Consider the following 21,442-nt stretch of genomic DNA (forward strand, 5'->3'; position numbering starts at 1 on the left):
CCTCCTAGGCTGATCTAGTGTCACCCTGTCTCCACTAACATCCCTGTATTGGCTCTTCACCAGTTGCTGCACGCGAACCTCGCCCTGTCTTTCCCTGGCGTTTGGCCCTGGCTAGGGAAGGGAGGGGGATGAACACTAGTCAATCCCCACTGACCACTAAAGACAACAAGGGGGAACAAACAAGGGAAGATAGCTTAGCTTTAGTCGACACTAGAGAGAAATGAACACCCATCCTCATAGTTCCAGAGAGGATGAAGTAATGCACTTGCTCCGAGTTTTCACAAAGGGTAATGTGAGTATCGCTGGCACCTCCCTCTAGCAGACAGCAGGTATTTATACACCCAGGCCAGGGTGTTAATTAGCCAGAGAATGGTAGCCGCTGGGTCCTAGAGAGACAGCCTCTAAGAAGGTGTCTGTAATGCCAAACGTAGAGATCTCCTGCAACCAACTGCAGGGCGACTGTCTGTCACTTCTGACACACCCATGACAGGTTCATGCGGTTTGATAAATCTGTCAGATTTTAAGTCTGTCTCGTCCACGTTTCCACAGCCTTTCATTAGATGATTTGTGCATTTTGTGGTAGTGCTCAGTGTGGCATGTCATTACTCTGTAATGAGCTTTTTTCAATTTATAAAACAATTCATGCGACCTGCTCTGCTCACCCTTGAGGCTGAGGGGCACATACATATGTAAGACCTTCATTTCTACCTTGGTCTTAGTGAGAAATATCCTTCAAAAAATCCGCACAAGCCTCTTCATACATCTGCCTAATCTTTGTGCTTTAATTCTAGAACTTGTCCACTGTATAGATGATCAATCAACCTCCGATCCCGTGAACAACGGTCCAAAAGTCTCCTGTGTTAATGGAGCTGTAGTGCATTCACTTCTATGGCACTGATGAGAACTGCTCCCTCAGTCATGCACACTACCACTTCACTAGTGGGGATCCAAGCAATCATACTCCCAGCGATCATTCATTTATCACATATTATATACTTAGATGATAAATGTATTAATGGGAATTCCTGCATATCGATGGCGTTTAGACCAAAAATACATTGTGTTTGATCAAGTTCTCATGACGCTTCAGATGAAGAGTCTGGTGCAATGTACTAATTGCTTTATTCCATCTTTTATGGCTTTTTCTTGTTTACGTAGGTTGATTCTGTGCACTTTCATGTCTGGGACATGGGAGGTTCATCTACAATGTCAGCAGTGAACCAGTGCTTCTTTACCGACAAGGCCTTGTACATCGTGGTATGGAACCTGGCTCTGGGGGAGGAAGCCGTATCTAATCTTCAGTTCTGGCTGCTAAACATTGAGGTGAGGAATAAGTATTGTAAAAGTTAGGATGGTGGCAGTTATACTCCAGCTCATTTTTTTTTACTTTATCTTGGATATTATTCATTTTAGTTACATATCAATGCAAGAGAATAAAATGACAATATTTTTTTTTGTTTCTTCCTTAGGCGAAAGCCCCAAATGCTGTCGTTCTCGTAGTTGGGACACATCTGGACTTCATTGAAACCAAGTTCCGTTTAGAGAGAATCGCCACTCTTCGTGCCTATGTTTTGGCTCTTTGCCGCTCTCCTTCTGGGTCTCGAGCCACGGGATTCCCAGATATTACCGTCAAGCACTTGCAGTGAGCCTTGCTTCTTGTTCTGTGTCCTTAGTGCACCCTGCCTAACTCTGCGCTCGTTTAGATTCTAATCTAAATCTTTTAGCCGATGGGAGTATAATTGACCGCAGTGCTTTAATAGTTTATTAGCTTAGGATTACAGGGCTGAATAAAATATTCATGAATTGGTAGACATTTTCCTGATTGACCTTGCAAAACCCCATAAAATGCATTTTCTTCTTTTGAGCTTCTAATATTGGATCATCCATATAGGTAAATGTTCAGCACACAATGTTCTTGTGTGATGTATATTTTATTAATATGGTCATCTATATATAGAGAAGATCTGGTAGTGAGTGTGCACCCCACATGCCCCATTGCATGGTTTATTGGTTATATTGTTCTCTGATAACTGCATTTAATATTTGTAATTTTTCTTTTTTTGTTCCCAGTGAACTTTCCTGTAAGACACTGGAAGGCCTGGAAAGTTTACGACATCTTATATTCTGTGCCGCCTGCAATATGAAAGATGTGGGCAGCACTATTGGGTCCCAGAAACTGGTTGGGAGGCTGGTAAGTTGGCAAATCAATTTTAACACTTTATTCTATTGCTTTTTTCTGCCTCTGTTTTCTTCTGTCATTTTTTATACACTAACTCGGCCATACCTCTGTGCCCAAAGATGACTTTTCACTACAAAAATCTGTACTGATATTTCCACCACTGTGCTGGATCATCAGTGTTTTGTCGGTGTTTTAGTTTTTACCATCAGTGTTTCATTAGTTTTTCTGGATTGTAGAAAAAAACTGATGGAGGTTCCTAAAGCTTCTCATAGCTGTCAGTGAAAATCGGAGAGTTTTTGGATGTAACCTGTATCGGTGTGCTGTGCGGGTTTTTCACCGACTTGCATTGTAGAGTTTGGTCTGTTACACAGTTCAAAAATGGACGTCTCATCTTATTTTGTTGGAGACACTCTGTCCACAAAGAACATGGATGCGTGAACAGCTCCATAGACTGTAATGGATCTATGTTGTGTTCTATCAATGATAAATGTCCTATGTTAAAAAGAGAAACCTGAATTAGTCCTCAGGGAGGCGGTTTAGGAAGTTACATTACTGTAGAATGATCCCCGTGGTTGTGTGATCTGCATTTCACCTAAAAGTTAATTTTTTTTTTTTATTTTCTCGACACAGATTCCTAAAAGCTACCTGAACCTGCAGGAAGCAGTATTGAGGGAACAGCAGATAAGAGTCCATGAGGATGAGGTACAGTATCTGACGGATGAGCAGATCGAGCAGATCATAGAGCAGAGTCCTGGGAATGACATCAGAGACTATGAGGACATGCAAGCAGGTATGAAAAGCAGCTAGTAAGACCTTTCATTAGTTTCATGATCTAGAAGAACTTGTAACATTATGCTGTCTGCCTCACATTCCATCTTTTCTCTTCCTTACAGCGATCGGATTTCTTATAGAGACTGGTACCTTGCTTCACTTTCCAGACACGAGCCATGGACTACGGAACCTGTATTTCCTGGACCCTGTCTGGCTCTCTGAATGTCTGGAGAGGATCATCAACATTAAAAGCTCCAAATCGGTGGCAATAAATGGGGTCATCAAAGCAGAGGACCTCCGGATGCTGCTGGTTGGCACTGGATTCACCAAGCAGTCAGAAGAACAGTATTTCCAGTTCCTGGCAAAGTTTGAGATCGCCCTTCCAGTGGCTAACAATAGGTAATTTGCTGTATTGACTAAATAGTCTTTTTAGACAGCTTTGTATGCAAGTGGAGAAAAGTGTAATAACCAGGTCATCTGTGTGAAATTGTAATTGTTTTCTTTTTCTCACATTACGGTGCTCATCCGTAAAGGCTATGTATACATTCACAACCACATTCTTCTTGTCTCAATACATCTTAAATTAGAGATGAAGCAACTTTGAGATGGTCTAGATTAAAGATCTCCTACCATTTTGTGTATACAGTTCTTACAAACCTATGCATCTCCATGGTAACCGACCACAAACAAACTGCAGTCTGATTTTGAATTCGCACACCCGTTTTTGCATTCTTTTCTTCTTAGTAATATATATTTTGTAGGTCTGCACAGGAGCTGGAGAAGCAAAATGACAGTATTTTTTTTTATTTAACACTGATTTATTTTTTTTTTTGCATAATAAAGCCAATTAAATAGGGAAGCCGGTGACCTAGAAGTGAGCAGCAGAGCAAGGGTGTTTCAACAAGACAACGACCCTAAACACACCAGTAAACAAGCAAAATCTTGGTTCCAGTCCAACAAAATTGAAGTTATGGAGTGGCCAGCCCAATCCCCAGACCTTAATCCGATAGAAAACTTGAGGGATGACCTCAAAAATGCAGTTTCTGAGTCAAAGCCAACAAATGCCAGAAACTTGTGCGATGTAGTCAAAGCATCCTGGGCTGGAATAACAGTTGACAGGTGCCAGAAGTTGGTTGACTCTATGCAACATAGATGTGAAGCAGTTCTAAAAAAACTGTGGCTATACAACTAAATATTAGGTTAGTGATTCACAGCAATGCTAAATCCTCAAAAAAAGAAGACATATTGTGAGTTTGTAAAGACAAATGCAAACACCGCTATTTTTTGAACAGCCCAATGTTCATTTTTTGTTATTTTCTGTAAAGTAGTTAAAAATTATATACATTTCTCTTCATGTTTTGAATTAGAAAACAGTGTGCAATGTTCCCAAATCATGGAAATAAAAACTGGTATAAAGATTTTGTGCTTAACTCATGTTTTTATAAAAACTATAAACCTGTTAAGTTTGGGATAGGCGGCCTGCAGCCGGTTCTTGGACCGTGACATGTGAATGTATGTGGCATATATTACATATATATCATCACATGATTTTATGGCAGGTAGTGCACACCATGATATTGTCCTGTGATAAAAAGGAATTGAAGACACAATCGCAAGAAGATAGGCATTTCTGACAATCTCCAGTTCATGGTCAGAACTTTCATCTCGAGCATCACCGCTTTTGATAAGACCCTAAATCCTACACCTATTACTTTCCTTGTCAGCAAAGATGAAATTTAGGTTTTGTGATCTTCTTAAGTCATGTCTAAGGAGATTAGCTATTACTGCCATATGTTACTTATATGCTTTCAGTATCACCATATGAGTCTTTCGTATCCATGAACGAGCCACAAATGTCCTTTTATACAGCACTACCGCTATGGACACTTGCTTACAAGACGTCCTGAACCCATAGCATTAGTAACATGGAGGATATTACACTCATGTTATAAGAGCAGAGCAGAGAAACTGGGCGACTTCATGGTGACCTCTTTAATCTGTATAACTAGATCAGAAATTGTCGCAAAGACTATAGGATGAGTCCAACAGGAGGTATTTGCATTTATAATAAGGGCAACCTATCATTTGTATGTTTTTGCTTATTCTGGATGAAATGCTGGTTGCAGCTTTTATCATGGAGTCTGGAGCTCATTTAAATCTGAAATCAATGACATTTCAGGACAATGGAAATTCGATGTTCTGGAAAAGAAAAATCCTCGGCTGAAAGCAACTGCATTTTGTGATGTCGCTCGTAACTTTTATTGAATTTGGAAAAGAGTTGGGATGATAACAAAGGACACATGTCATATTTCACAACTTCCCAGGCTCTTAAGGAATGACATTTGTTAAAAGTGATTTCTGCTTAAGAATGGCTTGCCGCTGATTATTTGTACTTTGCTGTTTATACTCTTGAATGATACGGGTTCTCCTCTCTGAGATCTACCAGGGAATATTACAGGTAATGCCTTCTGGGATAAGTATGCAAATTGGATTTCCTCCAGAAGAAACCACTATCCTTCTATTGTTGGGCTGGAAATCATATCACTTAAACGGGTTTTCCGGGACTATTTTATTTTTTTACTATGGGTCTAAGAATTAACAGGCAGGAAGTTGCTAACTACTTGTCTGTTCTACCCGGTGCCGGATCACAGACCACACCTGCCAGGGATTCTGCTGCGTCACATCAACACAGCAGGTCTTCCTCTTCCGGATTGCTCTGTCAGTGGGGTGTGACTGTCGACGTCATGCTGATTGACAGCCAGCTTCCCGCAGTTAGGCAGTTTTGTGCCACCTGTCAATCAGCATGACGTTGACAGTCACGTCCTGTTAATAGAGCGGAAGAGAAGCAGCTGCTCGTCCACAAGCTGTAGAATCACCAACAGGAGCCGTCTGTGATCGCCATCAGCCAGCAGAGATCGGCGCCTGGCACAACAGGCACGTAGGTAGCAACTACCTGCCTTTAACCCCTTTCCGATGTGGTCAGTAATAGTACGCACCAAAAAGTCAGAAAGGCCGGTTCAGCGGGGGCTCGGGCACTGAGCCCACGCTGAACCGGACACATGTCAGCTGATTTATACAGCTGACATGCCCGCAACAGCCGCGGGTGGAATCGCGATCCACCTGCGTCTGTTAACTAGTTAAATGCCGCTGTCAATCTCTGACAGTGTCATTTAACAGTGCCGTCCCAGAGGCGCGTCACTTACCCTGCCCATAGGTGACCCCGACACGGGATCGTGGGTCATCGATGGGTGGACATGGCAACCCAGGGTCTGCAGCCGACCCCTGTGGTTGTCATGTAAAGATTGCTATGAGCGCCACCTTAGTGGTCGGCGCTTATAGCACATGAGCATTTCTACTACATAGAGGCGATCTGCTCATCACCTGTATGCAGTAGAAGCAATCAGAAAACTGCAGCTTCTAGTCTCCTATGTAGACAATACACTGTGTGCAGAATTATTAGGCAAATTAGTATTTTGCTCACATGATACTTTTTATACATGTTGTCCTACTCCAAGCTGCATAGGCTTGAGAGCCAACTACCAATTAAGTAAATCTGGTGATGTACATCTCTGTAATGAGGAGGGGTGTTGACTAATGACATCAACACCCTATACAAGGTGTGCTTAATTATTAGGCAACTTCCTTTCCTTTGGCAAAATGGGTCAGAAGAGAGATTTGACGGGCTCTGAAAAGTCCAAAATTGTGAGATGTCTTGCAGAGGCATGCAGCAGTCTTGAAATTTCCAAACTTTTGAAGCGTGATCACCGAACAATCAAGCATTTCATGGCAAATAGCCAACAGGGTCGCAAGAAGCGTGTTGGCCAAAAAAGGTGGAAAATAACTGCCCATGAATTGAGGAAAATCAAGCGTGAAGCTGCCAAGATGCCATTCGCCACCAGTTTTGCCATATTTCAGAGCTGCAGCATTACTGGAGTATCAAAAAGCACAAGGTGTGCGATACTCAGGGACATGGCCAAGGTAAGGAAGGCTGAAAAACGACCACCTTTGAGCAAGAAACATAAGATAAAATGTCAAGAATGGGCCAAGAAATATCTTAAGACTGATTTTTCAAAGGTTTTATGGACTGATGAAATGAGAGTGACTCTTGATGGGCCAGATGGATGGGCCAGAGGCTGGATCAGTAAAGGGCAGAGAGCTCCACTCCGACTCAGACGCCAGCAAGGTGGAGGTGGGGTACTGGTATGGGCTGGTATCATCAAAGATGAACTTGTGGGACCTTTTCGGGTTGAGGATGGAGTGAAGCTCAACTCCCAGACCTACTGCCAGGTTCTGGAAGACAACTTCTTCAAGCAGTGGTACAGGAAGAAGTCAGTATCGTTCAAGAAAAATATGATTTTCATGCAGGACAATGCCCCATCACATGCATCCAACTACTCCACAGTAAAGGTCTAAAAGAAGAAAAAATAATGACATGGCCCCCATGTTTACCTGATCTGAACCCCATAGAGAACCTGTGGTCCATCATAAAATGTGAGATCTACAGGGAGGGAAAACAGTACACCTCTCGGAACAGTGTCTGGGAGGCTGTGGTGGCTGCTGCATGCAATGTTGATCGAAAACAGATCAAGCAACTGACAGAATCTATGGATGGAAGGCTGTTGAGTGTCATCATAAAGAAAGGTGGCTATATTGATCACCAATTTTTTTGGCTTTTGTTTTTGCATGTCAGAAATGTTTATTTCTAAATTTTGTGCACTGATATTGGTTTACCTGATGAAAATAAACAGGTGAGATGGGATTATATTTGGTTTTTAATAGTTACCTGCACAAACAGATATCCTCCTAAGATAGCCAAATCTAAAAAACCCCACTCCAACTTCCAAAAATATTAAGCTTGGATATTTATGAGTCTTTTGGGTTGATTGAGAACATAGTTGTTGATCAATAATAAAAATAATCCTCTAAAATACAATTTGCCTAATAATTCTGCACACAGTGTAGAAGCATCCAGAAAGTGTAAAAAAAAAGTTTTTAAAAATATTAAAAAATAATTAAAAAAAAATATAAAAGTTTAAATCACCCCCCTTTTGCCCCATTCAAAATGAAATAATAATAAAAAAAAACACATACACATATTTTGTATCGCCGCATTCAGAATCGCCCGATCTATCAATATAAAAAAATAATCCGATCGGTAAACGGTGTTGCGAGAAAAAAATTCAAAACGCCAGACTTACGTTTTTTTGGTCGCCGCAACATTGCAATAAAATGCAATAATGAGCGAGCAAAACATTGGATTTATCCCAAAATGATATCAATAAAAACGTCAGCTCGGTGCACAAAAAGTAAGCCCTCACCCGGCCCCCGAGACCCCGAAAAATGGAGACGCTACGTGTTTCGGAGAATGGCACCATTTTTTTTTTTTTTTTTTTTTTAAGCAAACTTTGGATTTTTTTTTCACCACTTAAATAAAAAAGGATCGATATATGTTTGGTGTCTGCGAACTCGTAATGACCTGGAGAATAATAATGGCAGGTCAGTTTTAGCATTCAGTGAACGTGGTAAAAACAACTGTGGAATTGCATTGTTTTTGAAATTTCACCGCTCTTGGAATTTCTTTCCTGTTTTCCAGTACACAATATGGTAAAACCAGTGATTAAAAGTACAACTCGTCCTGCAAAAATAAGCCCACACATGGCCATATTGAATGAAAAATAAAAAAGTTCTGGCTCTGGGAAGAAGGGGAGCAAAAAACTAAAGTGCAAAAACGGAAAATGCTCCAGTCATTAAGGGGTTAAGTTCTTAGGCCCATAAGGCTATGTGCCCACAATCCTTTTTTCAAGCGTTTTTGCTGCGGAATTTCGCAGCGAAAACACTTAAAAAACGCTTGGTAATACGTGCCCCATGGTCCCCAATGATAATCCGCATGTGTTGTGCACATGTGGAAATTTCCGCTGCGGATTATCATTGCGGAAAAATACGCAGCATGTCCATTAATTTTGCGGACACGCAGCGTAATTGCTGCCATTGACTTGCATTGAATCGCTTAATATCCGCATGACTACAATAGAGAAAAGATGATGAAAAGCTGCACTCACCGTTTATGTAAAAATAAGAGTCCTTTATTTCATATTCAAATAAAATGAATGGAAAGCAGGGAGTGCGGGGAGGAGGTGGACGACAGCTGTTTCACTCTCTGACTAGTTCTTCTGCGGGTCCATGTGACCACAGAACCGCATGGACCCGCAGAAGCGCTAGTCAGCGTGTGAAACAGCTGTCGTCCACCTCCTCCCCGCACTCCCTGCTTTCCATTCATTGTATTTGAATATGAAATAAAGGACTCTTATTTTTACATAAACGGTGAGTGCAGCTTTTCATCATCTCCTCTCTATTGGACTATTGTTTCTGCATTTTAAAGCTGGCACCGCAAGTTTATACTATGTGTATTTTCCGTTAAGATTCAGGTGCGGTTATTATGCATTTAGAAGGTGGTGCAGGGTCAATCTCTATCCGCATCACTACATGTGCACATGCAAATATTAAGGGATTCAATGTGCGGATGGTACCCGGGTCTGGAGAAGAGGAGACTCTCCTCCGGACCCGGGTACCATAGTACCTGTAAAAAAAAAGAATTTAAAATAAAAAATATACATTATACTTACCTTCCGATGTCCCCCGGTCTCCTGTATGATGCGTCCTGGCTCCCTGCGGCTCGCGATGGTATAAAAAGACCTTCCATGACGTCATTTAGTCATGTGACCGGTCACGCGACCGCCGGCTTCAGCGGTCGCGTGGCCTGTAACATGACTAAATGACGTCATGGAAGGTCCTTTTACACATAAATATTTGGCCCAGAATTCATATTCATGGGGGAGTCAGGAGAGATCCCGTATAGCTGAACAAGCAGCCATTCAGCTTTATGGGCCCCTTTGGTCAGTCGGCCCTGTGTATCAGTGTTTATGTGCGTCAGGTAGGAATATTAGTTAGCCATCTCCACTGGATGTAGTCTGATCCTGCAATGTTAGCTCCATCTGTTTCCCACTTGTTTACTATGAACTTAATATACGTTGTCCGAATATAGGGATCGAAGCAAGGGAGTATGGCTATAGGATGAGTTAACAGGGTTTGTTAATTTTGGGGTGCATGGTCCTGCAAAGAAGCTGTAGACCCAAATGATTAGAAACAGATACTACGTTTTTCATTTTAGGCTGGAATCAGACGTCCGTATTTCATGGTCTATATATGTATAACAATACCCGGCCTGACCGTGGGTCTCCTGACCCGAACTTGCACGCGCGTATGAGGCTGTCAGTTCAGCCATTGCAGTCCGTATATGAACCGGGAAATATGGCCATCTGAACTTAGTCTTAGGTTTACAGGAACAAAGAAGGTTTCACTAATAAAATGATTTCCTTAATCCAAGTAATAGTTTGCAACATATTTCCCTAAGGTTTGTCTTGTGATCCATCCGTTTTTTATAATATATATGTATGTGTTCTAGTCTCAGTGTTTTTGTATCCTACAGTTACCTCTTACCTCACCTCCTGCCGGCCAAGCCAGGCCTGGATATCCACTCGTTACAGCAGCCCACGGGTAACACTGTTCAGAGGGTGTTCAAGATGAGTTTTGTTCCTGTAGGATTCTGGCAAAGATTCATTGCTCGGATGTTGATCAGTTTGTCTGAGATGGATCTTCAGGTAAGAATACAGTCATCTTCTAAAGTCAATGAACAGTCCAGACATTTCTTAGGCTATGTTCACATGTTTAGTAGTGATCGGTTGAACGGATCCAGCAGCAATCCGTTAGCAAAAAAGTTGTGCTGATACAACTTTTTAGTCCATTTTGAAATAACTGATCTCTGCTGTATCCGTTTTTTTTAACATTGAAGTCTATGGAAAACGGATCCGTTAATCAACCATCTGTTTTTCTTTAATTTCTAACTGATTCCTTTTTTTGCTTACTGGATCCAATAGATTGCTGCTGGATCCATTCTAACAGATCACTACTGGATATGTGTACATAGCCTTACTCTGCAGTCTGAGATTACAGTAAAAACGATCTGTTTAGAAAAGTAGCCACATGACTTGTTAACTTTCCAGTGTCCTAAACTGGCCCTACACATTAAACACCTCCATACAACCAGAGAACAAAAGGATCAGTTGTTGGAAATCAGACTTGCTGGATCATTCTCTTCCCCGACATCATCTGTCAGGGGCAGAGTCAGAAGGCCTATCCCCGCTTTTGGTGGGTTCGGCTCACTTTTGTCTAACGTGTATGTTGGCCTTTAGGTAGCTATGTTATTTTTCCGACAGACACTTGGTCCTTGTGCAGAAACAATCATCTGAATTAGCCTATTCACATACATTAGTCCGCATGCTATCCATTTTGCACACAGACTGAAAATATGCTCATGTTAACCCGGACTTACTCCTAAAGGATCAGAAAAGCCTTTTTTAAACAAGCTTTGTGAAAAGCTATTTGGATCTAACAGAACAAGATCTGATCTTTGACTCTAAATGTATAGATTCATCTTTTATGTAGCAGCTATGTACCCTTTACCACACACTGGAGCAAAGTGATGGACCTGCAATTAGAGCTTATTCCTAGCATTTTGTTGCTGTCAACCTTCAGTGTTGACTATTATATTCATCTACAGCAGACCTGGGCAAACCATGGCCTGTGGGCCACATCCAGCCCTCTGGATGTTCCAGTCCGGCCCGTGAACGGAGACAGCCGAAGGGCTGAAACAGTGGCCCACGGGCCGCACCATGCTCTCTCCGCCCACCATCTATCTGTCGCCGTCTGATGTCACCGCTATCTGCATCCATGGGCTGCAGACAGCTGTGAATACATTGGTGAAGGACAGACCCGCCGGCTTCATCCTCCATCAATCAGCATGTGAGACAGTATTTTATTGCGCTGCTGCTGAGACTCACAGGAGACAGGAGCAGAGTCCCGGGGGAACGGTAGCTAGGTGGGTATGTGGTGTTTTTTTTTTTTAATGTATGTATGTATGTAGGAGGCTATGTAGGGGCTCACCCTGTATATCTGGAGGCTATGTGGGGGCTCATACTGTATATAGGAGGCTATGTGCAGGCTCACACTGTATATGTGGGGGCTCATACTGTATGTAGTCTGCTGTGTGGGGGCTCATACTGTATATAGGAGGCTAATATTGTATATAGAGAGGCTATGTGGGGGCTCATACTGTATATAGGGGCTATGTGCGGGCTCATACGGTATATCGGGGGGTGTTTGCATAATTAATTTTGCTCAATATTAAGTGATACAATTAATATAAATAATTATAATTAATATGTTAATAATATTGAGCAGAATTAATTTCAGCCTTTTGGTTCGGCCATTTACAACAGCCACGGTCTCTCATGTGGCCCCTTTGGGAAAATTAATTGACCACCCCTGATCTACAGCATTCCTAATAGGAGCTGGAAAAACATGCAAGAAAAGAATAATGTAAAGCGGACCTTTCTCTGGATCTTTATTTTATCTGAATGTCTCCTCCAATTGCTGCTGCTCCACTGATTATGAAAGAGTTGTTCTTTTTCTGCTGTGCCCCTTCGTTACAAAGTAATGCTCCCACCATAATAGTGGGGAAAATATTCTTTTCAACCAACTGGGCGTATACCACAGAACTTCGGTGTGGGCTTTTGTGTTTTCTCCTCTGATGCTGGCCAATCAAAACACGCCACACCCACAGAGAAGGTCTATGGTATACGCCCAGTTGCTGAAGGGAAATTGTCCTTCTTTATTTCCAGAGGACATAACTTTTGGAACAGGGGGTCGCAGTAAGAAAAGAACTGTTCCAAAATCAGCGAAGCAGCGGCAAATGGAGGAGGTTCTATGTTTAAGTTAAAAAAAAATCCAGTGAAAGGTCCTCTTCAGAGATGGAAGTAAAATGTGTGTGATTTAGTTTAGTCGTCTCATTGGTTCCTAATAATGTACATTTTCGTTTACTTTTCTTTTACTAGCTGTTTGAGAACAAAAAAAATATAAGGCCGCGCAACAGGAAGTCAGCAGTGTACAGCTTCACAGGCAACCAGCGAAACCGCTGCAGCACCTTCCGGGTCAAGCGGAACCAGACTATCTACTGGCAGGAGGGGCTGATGGTCACTTTTGAGGGTGGTTACTTGAGGTAGGGGACAACCACCACCACAATGAAGGCAGCATTACATATCCCTTCAGCACTACTTATGAAAACTTATAACAGATCGCTTTAATAGTGCCACCAGAAGTCTCCAATGTCTGTCATATCTGTTTTCCATCCTCTTCAGTGTGGAATCTTCTGATGTTAACTGGAAGAAGAAGAAGAGCGGAGGCATAAAGATTATTTGCCAGTCAGAAGTCAGAGATTTCTCCGCTATGGCCTTCATCACAGACCATGTCAACTCCCTGATTGATCAATGGTTTCCAGGTAATTTTAGCATTATTTAATATATATATATTTATGGTATAAGTGTACGCAGGGTTTTGTTTGCCATTAGTCTTTTTTTGCTTGTGTCGGAAGTATACTTTCACGTATATTTCAGATGGAGGCCTCCAACATATGGCAGTGTACGGGCATTAAGTGGCATACGACTTGGTTTTATATTTCGTCGGCTGACATCCGTCTTGTACTTTTCAGCCCTGACTGCTACAGAAAGTGATGGCAGCCTTTTGATGGAGCAGTATGTTCCCTGCAACTCCTGCGCTTCTCTACCGCATCATCAAGAAGATGAACAAGATATGAAGGAGCCTTATTACTTCAATATGGAGGACTGCGTACTGGCTGCTGTAGACAAGGACTATCTCGAGTGCCCCAATCACCCCGAGGACCCTGCTCCCCTGCAGGAACTTGTCCCTGAGATTTTTATGACAGATTTTCCATCCAGGTAAAACTGCACATGTCAAAATGTAAGCTTGGAACATAAGACAGAATAAGAATGGCGCCATAAGCCTCTTTTGCTTCTTGTATCTCGATTGGAGACATATAGGTGTTTTACATATCTGCTATTTACTATTGTGCTGTTTGTATCCTATTTTAGGCTGTTTCTTGATATTGGGGGTCTGGAGTACTCAGAAGACAACGCGAATATTCTGGGACAAGGGGGAAGCGGGACCATCATTTACAGAGCTGTGTACAAACACAAGCCAGTGGCATTGAAGGTGTTTCAGATTAAGAAGCATCGAACGTCCGCTGAGGTCATCAGAGGTACGTAATAGCCACTCTTATAAACCCAGAGATCTAAAACATCAGTTCACGAAATTTGATATTTTCTAGGAGCGAAGATTGTCTTGTATGAGTTTGGCTACAATTGTTTGTTCAGTTCACCACTAGTCCCTGACCGTGTGTGGCGTTTTCCTAATATGAGGAACTGATGTGGTCGTCAGCATTCAGCTCACCGTCTATATCTTCTCACACAGATACAATGTTCAAACACTTGCAGGCTATGGATGCTATGCGAAACTTTTCTGAATTTCGGCAGGAGGCCAGCATGCTTCACTCCCTGCAGCACCCCTGCATAGTGTCCCTGATTGGCATCAGCATCCACCCGCTGTGCTTTGCACTGGAGCTGGCTCCATTGGGCAGTCTGAACACTGTCCTGATCGGAAATAGCCAAGGTAACTTCCAACTTTACGCTCCCATCAGAATTCTAACATGCCTCTATTGTGAAGAAGGATATTATAGCAGAAAAGCCTATGCTCTAGTAACTAACCTTTACTATAGGGTATGTGATATATTATCAGTCTGTAAGTATTTTTTCTTCCAGAGAAAGGTCTACTGATAGATCGCTCTCTTCTACATAATCATGCACAATCGGCCAGGTTTGCTTTAAACAGGTTTTCTCAATGTCATTCTTCAGGAGCCCAGTGCTCCTCTTCTTTCCGACTACCTGATTGCAGGTTTGGTGCATCCTGCTTGATTGACAGTTTGGGCCAACGGCATCGTTGCTCCATCAGTTCAAACTGTGCAGTCTGCCTCTGTAGAATCAGAGAAGCACAGGGGCACTGAAGGTGTCTGGATCCAGTGATCCAACCAGCTTCAGAGCAGCGCATACGAGCTCTATTGGAAAGCTCCTATAAGAACTGTGTTACTTGCGTAGGAAACTGGCCACTTCTGATAGACTGCAGAAGTAGATGGTAATCTAGACACCAGAGTAGAAAACTATAAAATTAAATATCCCTCCATTCTTGAGAACTGAGAGGTTTTTTTTATAAGAAATAAATAGCAAAGTTGATTACTGGTAAAAACAATTTTAACTATTTATCATGATGAGAATGGAGATAAAGTAATAAGCCTCTTGTAAGATCCATGGATAAAAAATATTAAATCCGACATGCTCAATCTCCCCGCTCCCCCATCTGCTATCAGGAAAGGAATTGCTGCCATATAGATTAGATTTTTATCCTGTCCTGATGAAATGGGTCTAATGTATGTAGGGTTACATTCAGTGTGTGCATTATTTGACTATAGTCATTTACTGGTTATGATTTTTCTGTGGTCGGCAAGAGGTAAAACAAATTTCATGTCATTTAGCAGTGGCTTTAGGAGGTGAAAGATACTGGAGAACAAGCACGCGGGCCACATCCGGCCCTTTGGCTGTTCCAGTTTTGCCCGCGGACAGAGACAGTGGCCCACGGGCCACACTGTGCTTTCGACCACCATCCATCCGCTGCTGCCCGCTGTCACCACTGCCTGCATCCTTGGTATACAGACAGCGGGGAATACATTCGTGGAGGATGGAGCTCCTTCTTGAATCAATCAGCGCATGCGACTGAGCCAGCAGATCCGATAACACCACTTCATCGTGTCTGCTGTGCGGACAGTCAGTTCATCGGAGAAATGTGCAGAGCTCCGGGGGAACGGGAGCAAGGTGAGTATGTGTTGTCCCCCCCCCCCCCCCCCCCATATGTGTATGGGATATTTGCACATATATAGGATGGCTATATGAGGGCTCATACTATGTATAGGGTGGCTATTTGAGGGCTCATAATGTATATAGGGGGGCTCGTACTGTATACAGGGGCTATAGGGGGAACATACTGTTTATAGAGGGGCTATGCCTGGGCTCTTACAGTATATAGAGGCTGTGTGTGGGCTCATACAGTATATAGGGGGATGTCAGCATACTTTAATTTTGTTCGATATTAAGTGATGCAATCAATACTAACAAAATAATTATAGTTAATATTGATATTGAGAATAATTAATTTCATCCAATTGGTTCAGCCCTCCAAAACAGTCATGGTCTCATGTGCCCACCCCTAGTGGAATGTATTCACAGAATGAGACTAGATTTATGAATGGCATTATGTATAGTACCTAGTACTAGCGCTATTGTGTCTAGTGCTGATTGGGAATGTAATGTATAAAATCTATTTGTATTGTTGCAGGATCGTTCATGCCTTTAGGTCACATGCTCACACAGCGCATGTCCTATCAGATCGCTTCTGGTCTCTCCTACCTGCACAGGAAGAACGTAATTTTCTGTGATCTCAAATCGGACAACATCCTCGTCTGGTCCCTGGATGTCCGAGAAACTGTGAACATAAAACTGTCAGACTATGGCATCTCACGTCTTTCATTCCACGAAGGGGCCCTAGGTGTGGAGGGCACACCAGGATACCAAGCACCTGAAATCCGTCCTCGGGTTGTCTATGATGAAAAGGTCAGTCATAAGACTATGCTAGATCAAATGATTTACATTGCCTCACTCCTTTTAATATGTGGTCTTAAGTAAGGAAGAGATTGAGTAAATGCGCACCAGTTATAAGTACGGGGAACATAGGAGTGCTACTGTTCAGAGCATTGCCTTGACTTTACAATTGTATCCACTTTCCAGCTTAGAGCTGCAGTAGGTATATACAGAATTACTGCATCTCAGTGTAAAGAAAAAACACAAAAATTGAGCTTGGTTTAAGTTGGTATACATGCAGCACATAAACGCATGTTCACAATGGCCATAAATCAGAAAAAAAACAAAAGAAGCAAAATAAACATTAACGTTGATATAAATAAAAAGTAAAAGTGCATTTGAATAACATAGAATTCTTAGTAACACTGTTTATGATCAAAAATAGCATAAAAGTTATCCCACCATGGCAAGGCGACCCCATTCGGGATGGTCCGGTCCTACTTTATCTAATATTAAAAACTTTATCATGTGTAAAAGTTGACCTCAGTGTGTGAATAAGGGCAGTCAAAGGACTGGGTCCCGAACTGTGGACACCAGCCTTGGGAAGCTATTTAGATGTAATTTCTAGCTCAAGGAAGGGAGGCCACACCCTGGCTTGCTCAGAATGCAAAAATACAAAGAAAAAAACACAAAAATTGCCCTTTATCTGCCCCTATTCATACACTGAGGTCAACTTTGACACATGGTAAGGTTTTTAATATTTGACACAGAGTAGGACCATCCCAAATGGGGTCGCCTTGCCGTGGTGGGATGGCTTTTATGCTATTTTTGATCTAAAACAGTGTTACTGAGAACCCTATGCTATTTAAATGCACTTTGGCTTTTTATTTATTTATTTACAGCAGGGTTTATGTTAATTTTGCTTTTTGTAGGTTTTATCTGGGTGTAAAGCAGAACATTCTCATTCATTGGCTGCAAATAATTGTCTGGAAAATAGTGAGGAATTGAAACTCTGCGTCTATTAGAAAGTTGTACAACTTTTTATTTTATCCAGTAAGTAACATTAGGAATTTTAACTAGAATCTGTCACCAGATCTTTTCCACCTAATCTGCGAGCAGCATAATGTAGAGACAGAGACCCTGATTCTATCGGTGTCATTTACTGGGCTCCATAGTGTAATAATATTCTGCTGATAAAATAGTGATTTTATGACTAGATACCTAGTAAACCTGCTGCATATCAGCACTGTATAACCCCAGCCCAACCACTGATTGGCAGATTTTGTGTACACTGTGCATGGGCAGAAAGCTGCCAATCAGTGGTGTGGGCGGGGTTACACAGAGCTCAGCATTCAGAGCACTGCTAGATCTGCAGCAGATAAAACAGTGATTTTATCAAAATGACAGCAAGCGTCTCAGTAAGTGATACATTGTTGAAATCTGGGTCTCTGGCCCTACATTATCTCAGATGGGCTGGCAAAATCCTCGTGACGGATTCCTTTTAGTGTAATTGTCGTTTTGCATAAGTGTTTATATATTACCAGCGTTGCTTATCAGTTGGGGGTTCGGGGTCCTGGGACTTCCTCTGATCAATAAAAACACTGCTCTGAAGTGCGCATTTCCTGCATGAGCTGCGCACATAGAGCGGTGGACAGGCTCAGTAGTAAGTCTATGGGTCTGTACATTCAGTCTCGCTGAGCTAATACATCGCTGTATGTGCGCAGATCATGCAGGAACTGCGCACTTCAGAGCCGTGTTTTGATTGATCAGCGGAGGTTCAGAGCAGTGTTTTGATTGATCAGCGGAGGTTCAGAGCGGTGTTTTTACCAATAAATTGGGGTCTCAGAACTCGGACCCCCACCAATCAGCAGTACTATGCAGTGCCGAGAATACATAAAAACGTTTTCAAACGGATGGTTATACTTTAAAACCAAAAATACTCTTTAACCAAAACCGTTTTTATGGCTTTGTTAGATATGGTGTTGCACGCAGATGACATGGCTATAATGTGATGCATAACCTGGCACTTTCCGTCTCTAATTGTCTCATTAGAGGCGTCCACCCCTCTTTACCTCCCTTTGTCTTCAACCAGCAACAAACATTCCAATAACTTTCAATTAGATTCTATTCCGGGACGTTTGATGTAAGGGAATTCCAACGTCAGCTCTTTCCTTTTGTAGATCTTTAATACATAACGACATTTAGGACCTGCTCCTTTAATGCACCCTGACCAGTGAACAGTAGTTACTTTGTATCTACTAATTAGCTGCCCATATGGAAAATATATTTGCCTTTGTGTTTGCATGGACTAAATACTCACGTGTGGTTATACGTTTGTAGAATGCTTGTTTGTTAAAGAAGGGAGCAAAAACTAGAAATCTAATTCTTCTTCATTCTATAATAATTATTCGTAGTAGTAATAGTCATGTCTGGATTTCAAGGTTCTCTGGGTGCAAACACAAAAATGAATGTTAGTCCATTTTGTAAACAAAATTCTAGGTGTGGAAATATATGTAAAATGTAATTATTGTATTGACCTGTGAAACGTTATGCAACTTTATTATACCTTAGGTTTTAATCACTAAGTGTTTTCAAGATCTCTGCTTGCTTTCAGTAACAATCTCATTATTTTTCTTCAGAGTCTTAAAAACCCCTGCTGACATAGTCTGGCTCACACTGCTGATGATTGGTACAATGTATCAGTGTATAGGTTTGTTCAGACAGGCATATTATACATACTGTGTTTGTTAAAATGGCACACTGACCAATGTGATGAGATAAGACTATTTTATATGACCGTTTTTCACATGGGCCAATTGTCCATGTGAAAAAATTGCAGCATAGTCTATTAAAATAGTCAGTTTTTTTCATGAAAATGATATGATTTTTCAGATGCTTGTCTGAACCCAGCCTAAGGCCTCATTCAGACACCCATGCTTTATGTACAATATGTCCGTGTTTTTCACGTACCTATTTAAAGCCTATGGGAATGTTAACGTCTGTGGTCTTCTTTTGGACAGAGTGTATTTTGTATATGAGAAAAACAACTGAAACACTGATGGTAAAAACGAACACACGGACCAAAAATCTGATTTTTTTTTTTTTTACTTGCGAGAAAAATACAGACATCTGAAAGGGCAATCATTTAGCCGAAAAATGATTGTTCACATTGATACATTACCACTCATGGCCAGACAAGTTTGAAGCCTTTTAAATGGGAAAAATGCAATTTATTTTTTTGCATAGGTTGCCAGAAAGCAGGAGTCTTTAAAACATTTAAGGTACGAAAGCAAAACTAAAGATGCTTTAAAAATAAAAACTATTCTAAATGTTAATGCTGAACATGAAAACCAAAAGATCTTTACATTATAGAGGAAATTCTGCAGCAGAACCTCATCATAGAAAAGTAAGATTTGGTGCCTGCAGTCCACCAATAGGTCTTCACCCCCCAAATTATATTATCCTCAATTTTAATTGAATGTCATAGATCTAAAATGGCACGGTGTCTCCTTGTGGAGGCCACAAATCTGGCACAAGGAGACTTATAGGCTTAGCAATGCTCCCTGGGAAAAGGTATGCTTCATTGGAAGCATTGCCAAGCATATACGTGTCCCTGTGCCATGTAGACACCTGTTGTTATGTCCTCCCACCAACCTAGTGCTCTTGTGAATGTCAGACTTATGGGATTTTACTGATTTGGATTTGTAATGTACAACTAAATGTTAAACTAATAATCTGGTTTCTCCCTTGAGGATGATATATTCCTTTGGCAATTGGATAAAGTTAAAGGGGTACTCCCATTTCCAAGATCCTACCCAAATATGTAGTAGATGTAGCAATAATAATAATATTAGCAAATACCTCTAAATAGAAATGTAGTATAGTTTTCTCTTTCCTCATGTGCAGGCATTACAGGACCTTAGTTATCCATCTCCAGGATCTTGGAGATGGGAATACCCCTTTAACCCCTTTAAAGCCCAGGACGTACTAATGCGTATCTGCGCCCTGGGACTTAAGAGCCTGATACGTATTAGTACGTCTTGGCAATCGCGCCCGCACACAGGCTGTGCGGGCGCAATCGCCGCCGGGTGTCAGCTGATTGTCACAGCTGACACCCAGTACTATGTGCTGGGAGCGGTCCCGCACCGCTCCCAGCACATTAACCCCCGCAATGCTGCGATCAAAGTCGATCGCAGCATGGCGGTGGCAAAGGGAGGTGATCAGGATACTCACCTCTCCTGCCGGCGTCCAGCGATGTCTGCCGCGGCTTCCCGGATGTTGCCATGACGACCCGATGTCGTCATGACAACCCGATGTCGTCATGACAACATCCAGGTCACCAGACAGCAGGAAGATATTTTGGTCATGACCAAAGTATCTTCTGCATCTGCAGCGCTGACAGCCTGTATAGCACAGGCCTATGCTATACAGGTGATCAGAATAAAAAAAAGTGAAAGTCCCATAGTGGGACAAAGAATAAAAGTAAAAAAAATGTTTAAAAATAAAAAAATAATCCACCAAAAAAAATATATAATGTACCCATCAATAAATATTATTATAAAAAAAAAATAAATTAATAAAAGTACACATATTTGGTATCGCCGCGTCTGGAACGACCTGACCTATAAAACTGTTCCTTTAGTGAACACGGTAAAAAAAAAAAAAAACGAAGCAAAAAACAATGCTTTATCATCATACCGCCAAACAAAGAATGGAATAACACGTGATCAAAATGACGAATATAAATAAAAATAGTACTGCTGAAAACGTCATCTTGTCCCACAAAAAACAAGCTGCCATATTGCTCCATTAGCCGAAAAATAAAAAAGGTATAGCTCTCAGAATAAAGTGATGCAAAAAAATATTTTTTTCTATAAAATAGCTTTTATTGTGTAAA

At 41.6% G+C, this 21,442-nt stretch overlaps 1 protein-coding gene across 4 annotated transcripts in view; it reads left to right on the forward strand.

Moving 5' to 3' along the window:
• LRRK1 (leucine rich repeat kinase 1) overlaps positions 1-21,442 on the forward strand; it is a 135,355-nt gene that overhangs the window by 87,105 nt on the left and 26,808 nt on the right. For all 4 annotated transcript variants that reach the window (XM_073653372.1, XM_073653374.1, XM_073653373.1 and 1 more), the window contains 12 exons: positions 1,159-1,323; positions 1,470-1,642; positions 2,071-2,191; positions 2,810-2,969; positions 3,073-3,349; positions 10,437-10,608; positions 12,901-13,064; positions 13,204-13,343; positions 13,554-13,800; positions 13,954-14,120; positions 14,333-14,530; positions 16,304-16,578. In XM_073653372.1, the coding sequence (XP_073509473.1) occupies positions 1,159-1,323; positions 1,470-1,642; positions 2,071-2,191; positions 2,810-2,969; positions 3,073-3,349; positions 10,437-10,608; positions 12,901-13,064; positions 13,204-13,343; positions 13,554-13,800; positions 13,954-14,120; positions 14,333-14,530; positions 16,304-16,578 (2,259 nt within the window). The remainder of the gene's footprint in view (positions 1-1,158; positions 1,324-1,469; positions 1,643-2,070; positions 2,192-2,809; positions 2,970-3,072; positions 3,350-10,436; positions 10,609-12,900; positions 13,065-13,203; positions 13,344-13,553; positions 13,801-13,953; positions 14,121-14,332; positions 14,531-16,303; positions 16,579-21,442) is intronic.

Source organism: Phyllobates terribilis, unplaced genomic scaffold (assembly GCF_046119375.1).
Source record: "Phyllobates terribilis strain yellow unplaced genomic scaffold, ASM4611937v1 Scaffold_11__3_contigs__length_659146591, whole genome shotgun sequence".
Classification (NCBI taxonomy): domain Eukaryota; kingdom Metazoa; phylum Chordata; class Amphibia; order Anura; family Dendrobatidae; genus Phyllobates; species Phyllobates terribilis.